The 16,854-nt window shown below is 50.0% G+C and overlaps 6 protein-coding genes across 6 annotated transcripts; 2 read left to right on the forward strand and 4 right to left on the reverse strand.

The window, feature by feature from the left end:
• Positions 1-740: 740 nt before the first annotated feature.
• On the reverse strand, positions 741-2,074 carry M437DRAFT_80041 (uncharacterized protein; the record flags this gene model as incomplete). Its single annotated transcript, XM_041027276.1, has 3 exons — positions 741-1,706; positions 1,759-1,826; positions 1,879-2,074. The coding sequence occupies 3 exons, from the start codon at positions 2,072-2,074 to the stop codon at positions 741-743; spliced, it is 1,230 nt and encodes a 409-aa protein (XP_040884418.1).
• A 4,251-nt stretch (positions 2,075-6,325) lies between these two features.
• Positions 6,326-7,126, forward strand: M437DRAFT_71212 (uncharacterized protein; the record flags this gene model as incomplete). The annotated part of the gene is made up of 1 exon (XM_041025640.1): positions 6,326-7,126. The coding sequence occupies one exon, from the start codon at positions 6,326-6,328 to the stop codon at positions 7,124-7,126; it is 801 nt and encodes a 266-aa protein (XP_040884419.1).
• A 205-nt stretch (positions 7,127-7,331) lies between these two features.
• On the reverse strand, positions 7,332-9,279 carry M437DRAFT_36367 (Pentulose kinase; the record flags this gene model as incomplete). Its single annotated transcript, XM_041019430.1, has 3 exons — positions 7,332-8,384; positions 8,440-9,012; positions 9,064-9,279. The coding sequence occupies 3 exons, from the start codon at positions 9,277-9,279 to the stop codon at positions 7,332-7,334; spliced, it is 1,842 nt and encodes a 613-aa protein (XP_040884420.1).
• Positions 9,280-9,990: 711 nt separating this feature from the next.
• Positions 9,991-10,608, forward strand: M437DRAFT_37634 (uncharacterized protein; the record flags this gene model as incomplete). The annotated part of the gene is made up of 2 exons (XM_041019671.1): positions 9,991-10,493; positions 10,545-10,608. The coding sequence occupies 2 exons, from the start codon at positions 9,991-9,993 to the stop codon at positions 10,606-10,608; spliced, it is 567 nt and encodes a 188-aa protein (XP_040884421.1).
• A 641-nt stretch (positions 10,609-11,249) lies between these two features.
• M437DRAFT_36380 (ATP-dependent protease-like protein) lies at positions 11,250-12,839 on the reverse strand (the record flags this gene model as incomplete). The annotated part of the gene is made up of 1 exon (XM_041019435.1): positions 11,250-12,839. The coding sequence occupies one exon, from the start codon at positions 12,837-12,839 to the stop codon at positions 11,250-11,252; it is 1,590 nt and encodes a 529-aa protein (XP_040884422.1).
• A 1,543-nt stretch (positions 12,840-14,382) lies between these two features.
• On the reverse strand, positions 14,383-16,640 carry M437DRAFT_71216 (FAD/NAD(P)-binding domain-containing protein; the record flags this gene model as incomplete). The annotated part of the gene is made up of 4 exons (XM_041025641.1): positions 14,383-15,368; positions 15,427-15,865; positions 15,920-16,144; positions 16,197-16,640. 4 exons carry the CDS (start codon positions 16,638-16,640, stop codon positions 14,383-14,385), a joined length of 2,094 nt encoding a protein of 697 aa, XP_040884423.1.
• Between the last annotated feature and the right edge of the window lie 214 nt (positions 16,641-16,854).

Genomic DNA, 16,854 nt, shown 5'->3' on the forward strand with positions numbered 1-16,854 from the left:
TCGCATATTTCGCATACATGACTCTATACTTGTATTGTCTTGAGTAATCGTAACTAAGCAAACTATAGAGGAAGAAGCCTTGTGGCGGAAGGAAGAGGCTGTTAGCGCCGTCGCAGCTGATGCCGAGCAAATGAAATTATGAGGAGAAAAAAAAACTGAGAACGAGAAAAGAACAGCTGAAGATGAGAAGGTGGCGCATGGCGAGGCAAGAACAACTCTTGTGCAGAGAGTCGCGTTCCGATGTCCCATGTGTCAACAGGATACAGAAAGTGCGGCAAAGGAGTATCGCATCACCGAGACACAATGTGCGGCAAAGGAATATCTCAGAGTAGGGAAGAAAGTCATGCTGAACAAGAGCCAAGTGAAATTTGTTTGATTTGATTCTTTTCATTTATGACCTTTTCGTCAAAGGCATATCTCTCGTACTAACTACAACTACCGACGATCATCATCGTCGTTCTAAACTATCCAAGAAGAGTATTCTGACCTCATCTAATATCTCTAGAAACAAAGGAAAATGTCTTAATAACGACAGGGTAAAAGCCATTCATCCCATTCCATCCCATCCCATCCCATCCGGAACACCGCGCTTGATCATCATGATATAACACCAACGCTTCGCTCCCAAACAGGCTTTCAACAGACAAAAACGAAGGGGGGTATAACGGAAAAAATAAAAACAAAAAAGACAGAAGAGCAATTAAAAAACAGGAAGAGTAAAGAAGGAGGAGGCAGCCAAATCAAACAATGGAGAAGGACGCTTGTCTCATAATGTAGTCGTACTCCTCAATTGTTTGTTCGACATTGAGAGTTCTGACCGAGGCAAACTCCTCAATGGTCTGCTCGACGTCCAAGGTCTTAACGATGGCGCCGGCAGGCTTGAGAATGTCAAAGACAGAAGATTGGGCAAAGCTACCCAACTCAAGGCTGGGCAGGCGAGCGGGCTCCTCTGGAACATTGCTAGAGATGGTGGTGAGAATTGGAAACTCGGCTGCTGGCTGACGTTTGAACTCAGTCAGGAAAAGAGAGGTGTCTGAGAATGGTTGTTGTTGAAAGCTGGGACGGCAGTAAGGAGATTGAGGAGGCTCGATGATTTCGGGAGTGTTGGAACGAGAGGCGAGCTTGGTCTTGACGAAGATTGCACGACCGTTCATGACAGAGAAGGAAGGCAAGCAAGCACAAGCGATTGCAAGGTTGGTTTCGATGATGAGGAAGATGGTGGGAGCGAAAGATGAGTAGAGAGGGTCGGATGAGGCCAGGTAAGGAGTATCAATCTGGTAGAGGACGCGGATGAAAGTGATGACAATCTTGCAGCCACCGAGGAGGTAGACAGCAGCCAAGCCTGCCTTCTTGCCTTTGGTCAACTGCAGCTTGCGAAGCACCTGGAAAGGTGCCATCAAGCAGAGGAAGTCGGTGGCCAAGTTGAAGATAGTGTCACAGATGGCAATGGCTGTCCTTGAAGTCCAGTCAGAAGTGATACATCTTCCAGCGACATCACTGTCCCAAAAGTATGAGACCGGTGTGCATTGGAAGATTGAAACGGCAGAGAATGTGATGACCCATACAAAGATGAGGCAAAGAGAGAAATAAACTGTCCAGCGTAGAGTGTTGTTTGAGCTGGCGAACATGCGGTTGTAAAAGAGTAGTAATGAAGCCTTGATAGAGGCCAGTGCCCACAAGTGAATCAAGTTGTTGGTAAAGAGGATCTATCATACAAGGTTAGGTTGTGTTGTGGTAGATGTTGCATCATGTACTGACCTTGAAGACGCCTTGAAGTTGTGATGAGGATACTTGATCCTCATATGCACCAAGACCTAATTGTGCTCCTGTTCATTGTTATAATCATAACTCAAGCTTTGGAAGTGTCTCAGTACATACCATGGATGAAGAGGGCATTCATCACAAGTGACATGCAGCCACCCAACCATAACAGACTATCATCCCACCAAATGAAAGTCCTTGCAACACGCCTTGAGACAATGTGAACGATGACGAGGATGCTTGACAGTCCGATGGCAGCGCCCGCGATGCCTTGGACCGTCGATCGAGATGAAGAGATGAGTGTGGTATCCATCATGATCTGACGGATTGTGAAAGAGAACGATGACGGTGAAGAAGGGTTCACGAAAATAGTTCCCAAGGGTTCCGTTATGATTATTATCGTCTCGCAGGGTACCAGATAACACAACGTTGGAGTAAAGGAGGGTGAGTTGGAACGAACGTGAAGGAATAGATGTCTGAACGGTGGAAAGGGGGAGGGGGGAGGAACGTTGTTATACTCGCAAGCTAGGAACCCACATATCACATCTACGTTCAACGTCCGAAGGAAGCATGAACTTGGATAATATGTATATGCACGCAACGACCACCTTTCCACCACCATGACGCTGATGACTGCAATATTAGTTTCAAATCATTCTTGCAGACCCAGGTACCTGGAAGGCACACAAGTGCAATGCCAGATAAATTAACAGAGGCACATTGCGCAAAGATGCCTTTGCTGCTTCCAATTCGAGGCCAGCAACACATCCAGGAAGAGATGCAAGCTGCACGGCACGGAACACGCGCCATGGTGAAAAGGAGTAAAAGGGAAGAAAACGTCGCGGGCGCGCAACATAACAAGGTTAGACCATGCTCGGGCGCGCCGCGCCGAACAGCCTTAGCGCCATCGCGAGTGCCGACGTATTGGGATAGGGCACCGGCGATGCGCCGAACCTGACCTGTCTGGACCAGGTGCATAACAGGCGCGACGACCTAATGCACTGCTGCCATCATTTGTGGACGCGTTTCGTGAACATGAACAGATTGAACATGATGGCGTTGACTGATCAGACCCAACGCTTCGGGGCCGGTTTATGTCTGCACTTGCTTGACCGACTGTCTCGTTGTGTTCGGCGTTCATACCTTTCATCCTCCACATACGGGGATCCCGGGGACACATGGCAGCTGGAATACGGACGTATTCCCCGATTTGTGCATGGCACGGATCGCATATAGCATGTTGGAGTAAAAAGCTGATGATGTGGATTTGCGAGGCTTGTGCGGGATCGAAGATGCCGCGAGCCTCGAATATGTAATTATCGCAGGGCTGCTGCGCCAACCTAACCTTGGTCTTGGGTCGAGTATCCTTGCTGAGGCACAGACGAGCTACACATGCTGCAGTCTCTCAGGTTAATATAGAATGTGACCATGTATTTGTTTGTTTTGACGTTGTGGGAGCTGATATGAGAGTTTCCAGAGCTTTGCAGCCCTTCGTGACAGCTCGCTTGGCAGACCCCTGTTGGACATGTTGAACGACGACGGATTCAGGGGACAACCCAGCAACGAAAGTCTTTCGCGAGAGGAACTCGCAACGCCCATGCCGACGGCAGTTGCAACTACTGATTGCAGCGCATCGATGATCAGTGATGACACTATCTGGCTCTCGTGAGGAAAAGCCTCCACCAATCTTGCAAATTAGAGCCTTGCGCAATGTGGATTGGCGGGCTAGTGAACTAGTTGCTGTCAGGGGTGATTGACACGCGATGCGATCCCAAGCTAAGACTAATGCACGCAATATATTCCAGCAACCTTTTTCAAATCATGCAACCCCATTCATATCTCAGCCTTGTCTCATAACCCCAGTTGATCCACTGTGCAGTGCAGTACAACTCCGAGTGGCAGGTTTAGAGTGAAAAGAAAGCCACCCTCGTCTTTTCCAATCTAATGACTTGCCCATGGCTGTCCCATGCACAATATGTTCCAATCTATCTGCAATCAATGCTTCGGTGCCTGGGATTCGCTCTGACATGCACGGTTTCGAAACATGACCCGAGACTTCCGATGCTTCCAAATATTGTCCATGTGTTTGCACCGGATCTCAGGATAGAGTGGTTTGCATGGAGAGAACTGTTGCTCCGACACTGCCAAATCTGATCTGCGTCGCGTGGTTTTGATCCGAGACTCTGCGGCCTTGTTCGGGGTCTATTCCTTGTGATGCCAACATTGCATGAACAGATGCCTGGAGTTCTCGTTCCTTGGTCTGACAGTGTACTCGTATTTGCACGAACAACTGTTTGCAACAGTCTGGAATCGTGTCTGTCTAGAACCAAGTGATCGGTTCTTAAAGATATGCATAAAAGCGGCAAAATTGATGTGGCGTCGAAGACAAGATAGTCATTGTGCTGTTGCTGACGGTGGACAGTAACAAGTGCATCTGATTGCAACAAGACTGTTGCCCACAGCTGTTGTCAAGATCGTTGGCAAGAACGCGTGACGCGTGAGTGATGACCACATGACTCGGTCGTCCTTGCCGCGAACGTCAAGCCGAAGCTGGTTCTACAAATCCATCTTCTACACCACAAGCTCATATTCGTGTCAGGGCATTCTCTTCAGAATTGATCTTTTTGCTGCAGTACATATCGCAAATACAACCATATGTCAATGACCTTGCTCCGTTGCATTCGCGCCTGAGTATGAGCCTGTGCGGTTTCCGAAGGAGCGGGTTGTTCTAACATGGCACGATCAAAATCATGATCATGTGCTTCGCCTAGAGCCGACTCTCCTCGATATGGACGCAAGTCTGATCTCCTTGCTCGGGCGACTTACCCGAAGGCCTCGCTCACATGCTCGAAGCCATCGCAGGTTCTTTCCGATCTCGATTTCTACGATTGTATTTGTGCAAGACCATATCGAGTCAGACATTAATATCTGTCCGCAAGGCTCTACGAGCTGTACATGGCACTGCTTACCACATCATACTGTTGGCACAAGCTTCTATTGAGTCGGCTGAGAGAGATGGAGTCTAGATGGGCTACAGCAACCCAACTACACGGTTCCATCGTTCAGCCTCGAATATTTCACGGTGGATGGTTCAACGCGTGGAGTGGTTACCTGGATACGAAATGTGCTCGCACAGCAACCAACGTTGATGCTGACCTGGACCACCGCCACGCTCGCAGGAGGAGAAGAGGCATGAGCAAGGAGAAGGGGATCATACATCCGGAGATGCAGCAGACACACGAGCAAAGCACCGGGATCCACGGACCGCATAAGACGATGCTCCACTACCATCATATGAACAGGTTCAGGTGCCAGCAAGCGACTGCGCACCCACACCTTGTTCAAGCAAATGCAGGAACGCTTCCGTCACGCCAATGACACCTTCAAACCAAGGTTCATGCACTGATAGCAGCTTCTCGTTGAATCTGTTCGATACCCCTGACTCACCTCCGCTCGGACCCCCTTTTTCTCCACGCGTTAGCCCTCCACAACGTCTATTATTACACAGCGCTCGACTTGTCTCGTGGACGAACCACCGCTCAGGTATCAATGTTGCATTGCATACAGCTTTCGTGACATGGCTGCTCAACATGGGAAGGCTCAAGGACTGGTAAGATGAATGTGTGAACTTTTACTCGATGCTAACATAGAGTTTGATCCATGGCCTTTTGCTCCTGACACGCAAGGCTATAAATCTGACAAAGAACAGCCAAGTCGCAATAGTCCAGACATGGCGAAGAGAGAGGAAGCGTGTGTGCTTCAAGAGGCTACTTGTGTCGCAAGCGTCTTTGTGACTTACATTCTGCTTCTATCACGACTTCTGAAACTATAGATTGTGCCTTTGTATGTAGGTGACATAATGCAACTAGTTCAACGAGAGAAACATGTCCTTAATGCGAATTGATAATGCATAGTTAATGATTGCGGGACTGTCTCGGGTGAATTGGAAGGGCAACTGCAAGATGGCGGAGGGCAGGGTCGTACCATCAGCAATATCTGATAGCACGAAGATGTATATATTATCTGAACCACGTTACCGATTGAGCTGATCTGTCGTCTATAGTCTCTTCAGATATCTGACTAACCTCTGTGTTGACGCAATGCTTGGTGTCAATGGGTAGCGTGAGATATCATCGATCTTCGTAAATCATGTTTTAACATCAAGGAGCTCACTTGTGATCTAGATAAATCGGTCGTCTGATCTCAATAGAACATATTCTAGAGCACACATGGGAAAAAGATACATACCGATACAGAAGCAACTTGTCTCTACAATCATGAGCCCATAAATACAATCCGGATCGCATTGTCACCACAGACAAGAAAATGGTCGTCGGCCAGGGTGATTCTGCGAAGGAGTTGACTCCACGCCCAGCAAGTTTAGCCGATAGGCCCTGAGGATCCAAGAACATCGTCATTGACAGGAAAGCACGAGCTGTCGCAAGACACACCTTTGACATCTTTCTCTCTGAACTTCAAAGCAACACCACCACTCCAATTCTCTCAATCAATCTATTCAACCTCTTCAATTCAGTAACCTCAAATGTCCTCCACACCAGAAGAAATGCCCATCAACCCCACACGCGCAAAACAACTCTCTGAAAACCTCAGCCACGTCCTCTCGCAAGTAAACACTGCTTCCGCCAGCAGAAATGTCCGCCTAATCGCAGTCTCCAAACTCAAACCCGCAAACGACATTCTCGCTCTCCACCAAGCCCCCACCTCACACACGCACTTTGGCGAAAACTACTCCCAAGAACTCCTCGAAAAAGCCTCCTTGCTTCCTAGGACTATAAACTGGCATTTCATCGGCGCTCTCCAAACGAACAAATGTCGTCCCTTGGCTGAAAGCATTCCGAACTTGTTTTCAGTGAGTAGTGTGGACAGCAGCAAAAAAGCCGATGGACTGGAAAAAGGAAGAGCAAAGCTCGTCGCAGAGAAGAAGGAAGAAGTGCAAGGCAAGAAACTGAGAGTGTTGGTACAAGTCAACACCTCAGGCGAAGAAGAAAAAAGTGGTGTTGAGCCAAAGGATGCGGCTCAACTCTGCAAACACATACTCGACAATTGTCCGCATTTGGAGTTGGGTGGTTTGATGACTATTGGTGCGATTGCGAGATCAAAGGCTACAACCAAGGAAACGGAAAACGAAGACTTTGAGGAGCTTAGAAAGTGTAGGGATGAGGTGGCGAAGGAGTTGGGTTTGGATGCGGATAAACTCGAGTTGAGTATGGGCATGAGTTCGGACTTTGAGGCTGCTATTAGACAAGGGAGTACCGAAGTCAGGGTTGGCACGACCATCTTTGGTGAGAGACCTGCTAGAGGCGATGCCAAAGTGAAGGAGGATACTACAGAGGAGAAGAAGTAGGACACCATTTGCATCTCACCATCAGAAGCCAAAATCGAGCTTGTTTGTAATCAATCACTATAACGATGTATCCTCGAAACATACTTGTAAAATCAGATGTCATCATTATCGTATATCTATAGTGGCAAATATCGTTCCACGGCCCTTTTGAAATCCTCAAGCCAACAGTAAGGAATGATCAGATTCCGTCCTGACGAGCAAGAGTTTATTTCCAGCCACTGATGGCCTCGTCAATGTCGCGACGAATCTCGCGCTGCTGCTCGCACTGCATAAGGAAGATCTTGTACTTTGCCTCGAGCAGCTTCTTCTCGTTCTGATCTCTACCAGGAAGTACGACCTTACCAGGCTTGCTCATACGGTCCATGATATCCCACAAAGGCTCAGTGTTGCCGTCCTTGTCGGCGGAAGCTGCCTTTGCTCCGAGCATGGCTGCACCATGAACGACAGCAGCGTGGACATATCTAGGAATGACAACAGGCATCTCGCAAGCGGTTGCCATGAGATCCATGAGAATGCTGTTCTGGCACTGACTTCCTGACATGAAGATGGAGTTGATGACGTGGCCCGAGTCGTTCATGCGCTGGATGATCTGCTTGGTCTGCAGAGCAATGAACTCCATAGTGGCGTAGTAGTAAAGAGCAAGACCGTCCATGCTACGGTCGCTTGAAAGACCAATCACACTACCTTTCATGTTGGGGTCAGCGATCGGACTGCGATTGCCGAACAGATCACCGTAGAAGAAGAAGTGACGACCAAGGTATGAAATTGTGGGAGCGTTTTCCTTTGCCATCATCTCATTGAGATGCTCGTTGAGGTAGTCGTAGATGTTTGCGTTGAAGGTCTCTGCGACACTCATTGCCTGCTGGAAGGCAGGGTGAGTCTCCAGGACGTACTTCAACAGCTCGCCAGTGGCCGATTGACCACCTTCTGCCATCCAGTACTCTGGAATGAGCACATCACGGTATGGTCCCCAGACACCCTCAACAAATACAGGCTTTTGAGACATGGCCAGATGGCAGGTTGAAGTTCCAGCAACGGCAGCAAGACGAGTAAAGGCTTGCGAGACGTCGTTCTTATCGGCGCCAGAGTTGAGGTTCGCGTTTGGCAAGCGGACCTTGGCTCCAACAGTACCAATCCAACCAGCGTAGGCATCGATGACACCAGCACCGACAGCGATACCAGCAGGGAGACCAAGGTCAGCAGCAGCCTTCTCGCAAAGAGTGCCAATCTTGTCACCAGCAGTGTGGTACTTTCCATTCTGCAGAGTTGTGTCAGCGTGTGCGCATTTGAAACAGTAAAGGTCAGGTAATTACCACCCCATCTACACCACCCAGGCGCTTGAAGTTGTCTTCGCAAAGATCCTCAAGACCGATCTCCTTGAGGAAGTCCTCTTGCCAACCCTTGACACTGCCGTCGACACCGACAGGCACGAAGCCCTGCTTACAGACAACACTGCAGAAACTGCGATCGTCGTTGCCAGTGGCAATGTGAGTAAGAGCATCGGTCAAGTCGTAGAATCTGCAGCGGTCGAACAGCTCCTTGGGCATGTGGTTCTTGAGCCATAGAACCTTTGGCATCTCCATCTCGATGCTCATCTTGCCACCAACGTAGCGGAGCAGGTTGTGGTTTGTGGCATTGATTTTGTCAGTCTCCTCGACAGGTCTGTGGTCGAGCCAAAGAATGACGTTGCGGTCGTTGCCATCAGCATTGTCGAACTTTGGGCCGGTGACAGAGATGGGCTCGTCGGTGTCGTTGGAGAAGACGGTAAGAGAGCAGGTGGCATCGAAACCGATACCGCGGATGGTGGAGCCGTCAATGCCATGTTGGTTCATGGCACGGTGTACTGAGTTGCAAATACATCTCCAAATGTCTGTAGTGGATTGTTCCTACTTGCATGTAAGCATCATTTTACTAAAGTGAAGTTGCAGCAGACCCACGTAGTAGCCAGTTTCGGGCTGCCAGAGGCCAATGTTCTCACTGGCAAGGCCGACGATATCACCCTTGTCGTTCATGATACAGGCACGGGCACTGCCGGTACCGACATCGATGCCGATGTAGTGGTCCTGGACCGGGTGGAGCTCGTTGTGAGGGTCAACAGACATCTGTCTCGACTGCTGTCGAGAAGCCTGCCTGTAAGGCTGGCGGAAGGGCATTGAAGTCATGGTGACGGTGGCTGCTTTGGTCAAAGGTCAAGTAGTGTTGAGAGCTGAACTGAGCTTCGAGTAGAGTTGTGGATTGGTCGGTGAATGTCTCTGTTTCAAATGGACTGGTACCAATTGAGTCTAAGATGAAGAGAGAAGAGTTGATGAGAAACAAGACTAACTTTTGAAATGACAAGAGAACGGGTAAAAGTGAAGGCGTGGCACTTATCTTGGGGAGCTTGGGGATGTCGATCCTGATGACGCTGCGGTGGAGAAAACGAGGAGACTCGGGGAAGCTTGTGCTTGCCGCCGGATCTTTTGGTCGACAAGCAGGAGACGCGTGGTTAAATGCACCATTCTCGTCGGTTCAATTGCTTCTGCCAAGCTAGCTCATATGGGAGTGTGAAGCCTTCGAGCACGGTGTCACCGCATGAGATGATGGCCTCAGGAGCTCGAGCTATTCGTCTCAACAGCATATCGATCAACAAGAGCTACGGCGGCCTACGCAAATCATGGCTTGGGGAAGCTTCCCCAATTGGATTGACGGTGACGTTGGAGAATGTCAGGGTCCAGTTCCTTCCAGACTCAGCTCCTTTCGGCCCACTTTCCTCCGGACGCGACATGGCATCTGCCAAGACATCAAGCTCCCAGTCCAACACCCGTAGCGTCGTCAACAGCTAGACCAGATCAGACACAATATATCCTGGTATACGATTATACACGATGCGTTTCACAGGTGCGACCAACCTGCTAGCAGCCCTGCTGTGCGCTACCTCTGCCATCGCCGCAGCCACGACAGACTCAGTCCGCACCGCCGACGTCTTCGCCTGGCCCTCATCAGCCTCATCACCGCTCCCCTTTGCCAAAGTCTCCTACTCCTGGCCCGCTCTCAATGCCACAATAGACTCATATACTGCACCTGCAGTCAAATCAGACGAAACCGTACGAGTCGGCGTCCACCGCGCCGGCGACTGGGTCGGCGTGTCTACTTCAGGAGCCAACTTCGATGCGACAAAGAAGCCCGCACTGCGCCTGTACGTGGATTCGGCTGGAGATGTGTGGCATGTCGGCTTTAGCACTGCAGCTGCAAAGTCCAAAGATGGCTCGCTGGCAGTCGAGATTGTGCCGCTACGCCAGGGACCACAAGTCGCTTTTGACAAGCCAATTGTCGTCAACCAACAAGGAGAGCCAGAGGACAAGGAACCCGAGAAGACCTTCCTACAAAAGTCAGTCTTCTTTGTCGTGACGTCTGAGTATCTCTGCTAACCATTCGATAGGTATTGGTGGGCAATTGGCCTGTTCTTGCTCGTCCAGGTCGTCATGGGTGGTGGTGATAAATAGGTTACGATTGATATACCACACGACAACTTACACTGTAAATTTACAACACATACTGCCGCCCACCGTACCCTTCAAAGTATTACTGAAACCATTCAGTGGTGTCCTATCCCGCAGGGACCTGCTGACTCCCAATTTGGATGATGGTATTGATGACAGAACGAAAGCAATACTTGGACAAACATACACACACCAACTCGGACTTTGACTATTCGATCATCACGCGTGACAGTCATTGTTGATAAGAAGGATAAGAAGATGAAATACTCCTCTGGACCACCATTTTAATCTGCAATGTACAATCCCATCCCTCTCTTGATCCCACCAAGAGACATTCAATGTCCTATATACCTCGCCCCATGACGCCCGGCGGTGAGCCTAATAGCTCTGGATATATCATGACCGCTATGTAAAAAAGCAACAAGAAAGAACAAGAAGAAAAAGCCAAAGATGCGGATAAAAATGATATACAAACGAAACGAAAATGACCAGAAAGCTCGTTAAATGACTTCTCGAGATCAATGTTTTCTCGTTGTTGAAGGGAAAAGGGATTTCTCCTTTCAAGAATCGCGCACATAGTTTCGGACCGCAATAAGAATGACAAAGATAGGAGCTCCAAAGCGTAGCGTGAGGTGCGCAATCAGTCATAAGACTGTGCACACGTTGTTTTGGTACCATCGTTGGGTCTGCATATGCTTGACCCAAAGAGCCGTAATCTTGAGTCTTGATCGTACACTTGTGGTCTGCATCAGATGATACTTCCAGTCCTCGCTGATAGGTAGGATGCTGGCAAACCAAAACGGGAATAGAGCGGCGTCGTCCGGCGGGCCGCCATAGGCTTCGAGAATGCGTTGATGTAGCCAAGGTGCACTTCGACCTTGCATGACAAGGATAAAGTCAAGTCCGAGCATGAGAAGTTCGCGAGTCGACATTCTGCTGACTTGGCCTTCGATGTCGTTCTCGGCAGCAGGAGGTTGCGAAGTTTCCTCAGCCTCTAAACGCTCTTCTTCCTGCAGAGAAACATCTTCGACACGTTCAACTCTACCGACCGTGTAACCATCCAAAGTGCCATGTTCTTTCACACGGAAACGGTACATGCCTCTGGTTTCGACAATACTCTGTCCATCTGGAAGCATCTGCACGTTCTCGATGTGGAGCATGACACCATATGCAAGAAACTGGGTGATGCCCAACTCTTCTTGTGGTACCCCATGGCGATTGTACGTGACCATGCCAAATTGTCGGTTTCCTTCCATAGCACGTCTGATCATCAGTCGATACCTCGGCTCGAATATGCGCAAAAAGGTGGGGCATCCTGGAAAACCAAGCGTGCACACAAACAAAGGAGTATCAAATTCAGGAAGAGCAATAGCGTCTTCCAAGGCGGCAGCTTGAGCACGAGCAGAGACAATTTCCGGAACAAGTCCCTCGAGAAGACTGACCAAGGTTTTGTTGCTCGGATATTTGAGCAACGAGGGTGGGGTGATGACAGAACGTCGACAGACAGGGCAGTGAGTCGAGTGATCGAGTGTACGAGCCAGGCACTTGCGACAGAGGGTATGTCCGCAAGCCGTTGTGACGGGGTCGTACATTATGTTGTAGCAGACCTGGCAATCAACCTCCTTCTGCGCCGTGTCAAGCAGTTGTACCAAGAGTTCTTGGTCTGTTTTTTGTGCAGCCTCGAGTGTTTCGGGCAGGTCTGTATACACGACCTCGGTCTTGTATCCAAGAATGCCGGTCCCTGCAAGGTTGTATGTAGCAACTAGACGGGCTCCAGGCATGGTCCAGCACCGAGGGCTGTCCTTGTCCAAATCTACTGATGTCACGGGACCAAGTACCTCGTCCTGTTTTACCACCTCTTCCATGTATGTTTGTCTGTCGCCAGCGAGCTGAATGTGTTGGCGCACGAGATCGGCGATAGCCTCCATAAGTTTCGACAGGGTGACATCGATGCTGCAGTCTGCCAGGACATGCTCTTCGACACAGTCGTTGTAAGGACAAAGGAAACCGCGTTGCCTCCCAGGGGTATCGGGGTATGAGACACCTTCGCGGCGGTAGGTCTGTGGTAGACAGGTGCGGCATAGCGAGTTGCCGCAAGGAAGGGTGACGGGGCTGGTGTAAGGTTTTGAGCACTGCGGGCACTGGATCAGACGAATGAGGGCGCGGGCATCTTGGTGGGCGGTCAGGGCAGAGGCTCGCTGGATGTCCTCCATGGCGAGTTCATTGGTGTCCATGAAACGTGGTAGGCGGGCCTCGCCGTCGCGCATAGACGAGGTCCTGATGGTATCGTCCAGCAAATTCATGTGCTGTGAGCGGCGACGAGCGATGTTTCCATCTAGGACAGCTTGTTACTGTCTGGACTGTTGTTCGCGTGCCGAATAGAGGTGCGTCGGACTTTCGGTATGTGGTGAGATGTCCAAGGGTCTTTGCTGCTGGATGACGTCGAGACCACCTCGGTGTTTGCACGAGAGATGAGCCGAACTGAGCGCCTATCAGAAATCAGCTCCTCTGCGCGCCGTATGGACGATGGTGCAAAGTACAAGGATCTTTTAGCGAACGAGAGCAGTGAGAGGGCAGGGAAAAGAGATTGGAAACCAAGCACAAGATGACAAGGTCAAGCCGAATCAGATATTCTTGATCCGGAAGCATCGGTGGAGGCGACCTTCATGACATGCACGAGTCGAGTGGGCAAAACGACAGGATTGATTGCGCTAACGACTAACCAGGCAATTTCCCTACTCAACTTTTAGCGGTCATTGGCCCTGCTAGGAGCTGCTGCTCCGCCACAAGAATGCGTCTACTTTGCGATCGAGCCTGCGGATCGAACTTTTGCTGCCCTCCACACCTCGACACATACGCCTCGGCTGAAGGTTTGGACGCTCGAAATATCTTCAAACAAAGGCGAGACCTTCTAAACTTCCCCAATGTGCTGATCTTAGACCAATACCTGACAAGTTTCGCATGTCCATGAGCCTGTTCATGACTTTGCATGCTCGCTTTCTAGATCAGATCTGGCCGCAACATCGTAAAAACACCTACAGGTAAAACTTCGGCGCGCGGATTAGCTGCTCGAGACTTGTAGGCGTCATCTATGCTTTGCACTAGCCACGTCTCGCCGACAGCTATTTTAGTTCCAGAACGCTGTCTCGTGCCATACAGCAGTTTTGCCTTCGTTCACGGCTCTACTTGTCATGCTTCTCTGCAGCGCATCTCGGGACTTTATCAAAGCTGCAGATGCAGGCATGAACATAATGCCATCCAAGTCCGAACTGCCACGATAATTGCCATCTCCGGAAATGCGAGCTTCGTGCCTTCTGCTGCAAGATGTGTTCCCGAAACGGCAGAAACAACCGACAAGTCACAGTCATGATGTTTGGCGATATTGAACTTTCGACATGAAACCTCATCCCCACCATCAAGCTCAATCTATGCAGCATAAAAAACTTCTCACACCCTCACTATCCCGAGGCCCCGCATCGTCAAAATTCTGCATTCAACTCTCATTCTCGTCGCGACACACTCGGAGTATGGTAAGCTAAGAAAGAATGCACAGTCGCTGTCGAAATAGAAGTCTGGCCATGGGTCAACAATCTCTCTATCAACACTACTCTCTTCAACAGAGTATTCTGCAATTCTAATGGCTACCTGCATCTATCTTCTTCAATATTGGCGGTGCAAAACAAAGCGCATGACTAGCGATGAGATGCCGAACTCCGAAAAGTTATCGCTGAATTGTAAAAGAAATCGTCAAGAGCTATCTACACCTTGTCCTCGAGGCTACTCAATCCTCCTTGCGCCTCTGACATCGCCCACTGATGGCACCTCCTTCACGGTAGCCTCCACAATGCCATAAATCGGTACATCTGCAAGGCCTTGCGCAATGTGGTGAAGGGTTGGTAGTGAGTCCCAGTCACCGGCCGAAAACTTGATAGTCGCCGCCTTGGTTGTCTGGTCCTGTACTTCTTGTTGAGCCCCTGAAGACGATGGTATTTTCTTCTCGTACTCGTCGAAGACAGCGTACTCGGCGTCCGCCTTTCCTGGCTCACCCACAGCTGGTACGTAACGGTACATGAACAATCCATTGTCTTCGATCTTTGGCATTGGAGGCCCGGGAGGTCCTGGAGGCTTGGAATGGGTGCCGTTCACGCCGTTCACGCCATTTGTTTGGGGTTTCGCATGCAGGTCGTTCCATTCAAGCTCGGCAAAAGTGGTCCCGCGCCAACTCATGCGTACAATGCGAGAGTCACCAGAAGCTGAGACATTGATATCGCAGCCCAATTTGGGTGCGGCAAGCTCTTCGCGACCAGTAATAATAGGGTCAGTCAAGTTCTCAAACAAGATCGGTAGGAATGTTCCTTGTAGGATCTCGCCATCCTTCTTGGTGTACTTTACTCCGTGGATGTAGAGGCCGCAGTGGTCGTACCCCGTGTTACCCAGCCATGTCATGTTGCGTAGTGAGCAACATACGATAGAGGCTTCTGCAACTGTTGCCGGAGACGTGAAAGAGAACGAAGAGCTGGGGAACAGGTTCTGAAGATAGGTCCTTGAGGTCTTGAAGCGAATCGAGGCTATTGTCTGGTTCTGCTTTGCCACCGAGTGCACATCCAGCTGGGCATTCAGAGGCTGGCGTGGACCTGGACTAGGGCCGAACGACACTGGCTGGCGGAAACGATGCGGCTGCTTGGACCAGAGATGCTTGTTCAAAGCATTCTTTGAGAAGTCCCACTCGTCGTGACCGAAGTTGTAGTTGGTGAAGGCAAACGCTGATCACACCAATGTCAGTAACGAAACAACTAAAGCCACGGCACCACAGATACTGACCATCGTATTTCTTGCCCATCTTTACAAGGTCTTTTTGAGACGTTCCACTCAGTCTTGTACCGTCCTGGATTTTGTTTGCACGGTCGCGCCTGCACTGCTCATACAGCTTCAACCGCTCTGGGATATCCTCCTTCGCAGTGCCATAGGGCAAGATGGCTGCCAAAGAGACTGCGTCTTCCATAGCTTGACCACCGCCTTGAGCTTGGTGGGGCAGGAATGGATGAGCTGCATCACCTAGCAATGCCATGTTGCCCTTGATCCACGTGGGGAGTACCTGCATGTCCAGCAGAGTCCAGACCTTCAAGCTGTCTTCTGGCGCCTTCTCTAAAAGAGCACGAACTTGAGGTGCCAAGCTGGCGCCACTTGCAAGCATGCGCTTCTTGTCACCTTGTTGGTTCCAGCCAGCGTCTTCTGAACGTGACTCGCTGCTGGGATGAATCTGCAGAGGATCAAAGTCAGAAAAAGCTCTTGAAGTTTGGATGACTGTTCTTACCAGAAGAAAGTTCATGAGCTTGTTGTCAACACAAGGATACACAACGACTCTGCGGTCTTCACCAACAATCATGCAGAGCATACCCTCCTGTTCAATAAATTCACGGCAGACAGGATCAGCCATGACTTCTTCCTTCGGCACTAGGAAGCGGTAAGCACTGTGACCGCAGTCAAACGGTGCATACTTTTTCGCATCGTCAAGGTCCAAAGCCTTACGACACAAGGACTAGAGACATATGAGCTTGAAAACTTTTCATTCTGCCAATTGCAGGACTTACGTGAACGCCGTCAGCTCCAAGCAGAAGATCGCCAGATACCTTCTCGCCGCTCTCTAGTGTAACCTCTGCCTTCTCAGGGTTTACCGAAGCAACTTTGCTGGCTAATCTGAGTGTAGCAGGCTTGCCTTTGCCCTCCTGCCCAATAGCTCTTTCCCTCAGAGCAGTGTGCAGGTGAGCACGATGCACTAAGAGCCACTTGTGTTGCCATTGCTTGTTCGGCATGGTAAGATCGACCTGGAAAAGTGCCTTCCCTGACTCGGCATGGTACTGTGCGATCCGGTTACATTCGTTTGCGCCCACCTTCTCAATGTCAATTCCGAAGCGTTTGAGCAAGCCATTTGCGTTAGGTGCCATATGAATAGCTGCTCCGGTCTCGTTACTGAATCGTGATGATTCGAGAAGAGTCACATCATGTCCTTGCTCTCTGAGAGCAATTGCAGCCATCTAAGAATTTGTCAATTCTGTCATTCCAATCAACATACTTCGTTGCAACATACTAGGCCGCCGATGCCTGCTCCCACGATCAAGACATTGAGTGCCATTATGAGTAACTCTGGTTCTTTCCAGGCAATATTTGCTCTTGGGAAAGCACGAAAAGAAGATGGATGCCGCCCCTCACAAATAGTCACAACCCTCCTGGATTACGGACTTTGAACAC

This window comes from Aureobasidium melanogenum (genome assembly GCF_000721775.1).
Source record: "Aureobasidium melanogenum CBS 110374 unplaced genomic scaffold scaffold_1, whole genome shotgun sequence".
Lineage (NCBI taxonomy): Eukaryota > Fungi > Ascomycota > Dothideomycetes > Dothideales > Saccotheciaceae > Aureobasidium > Aureobasidium melanogenum.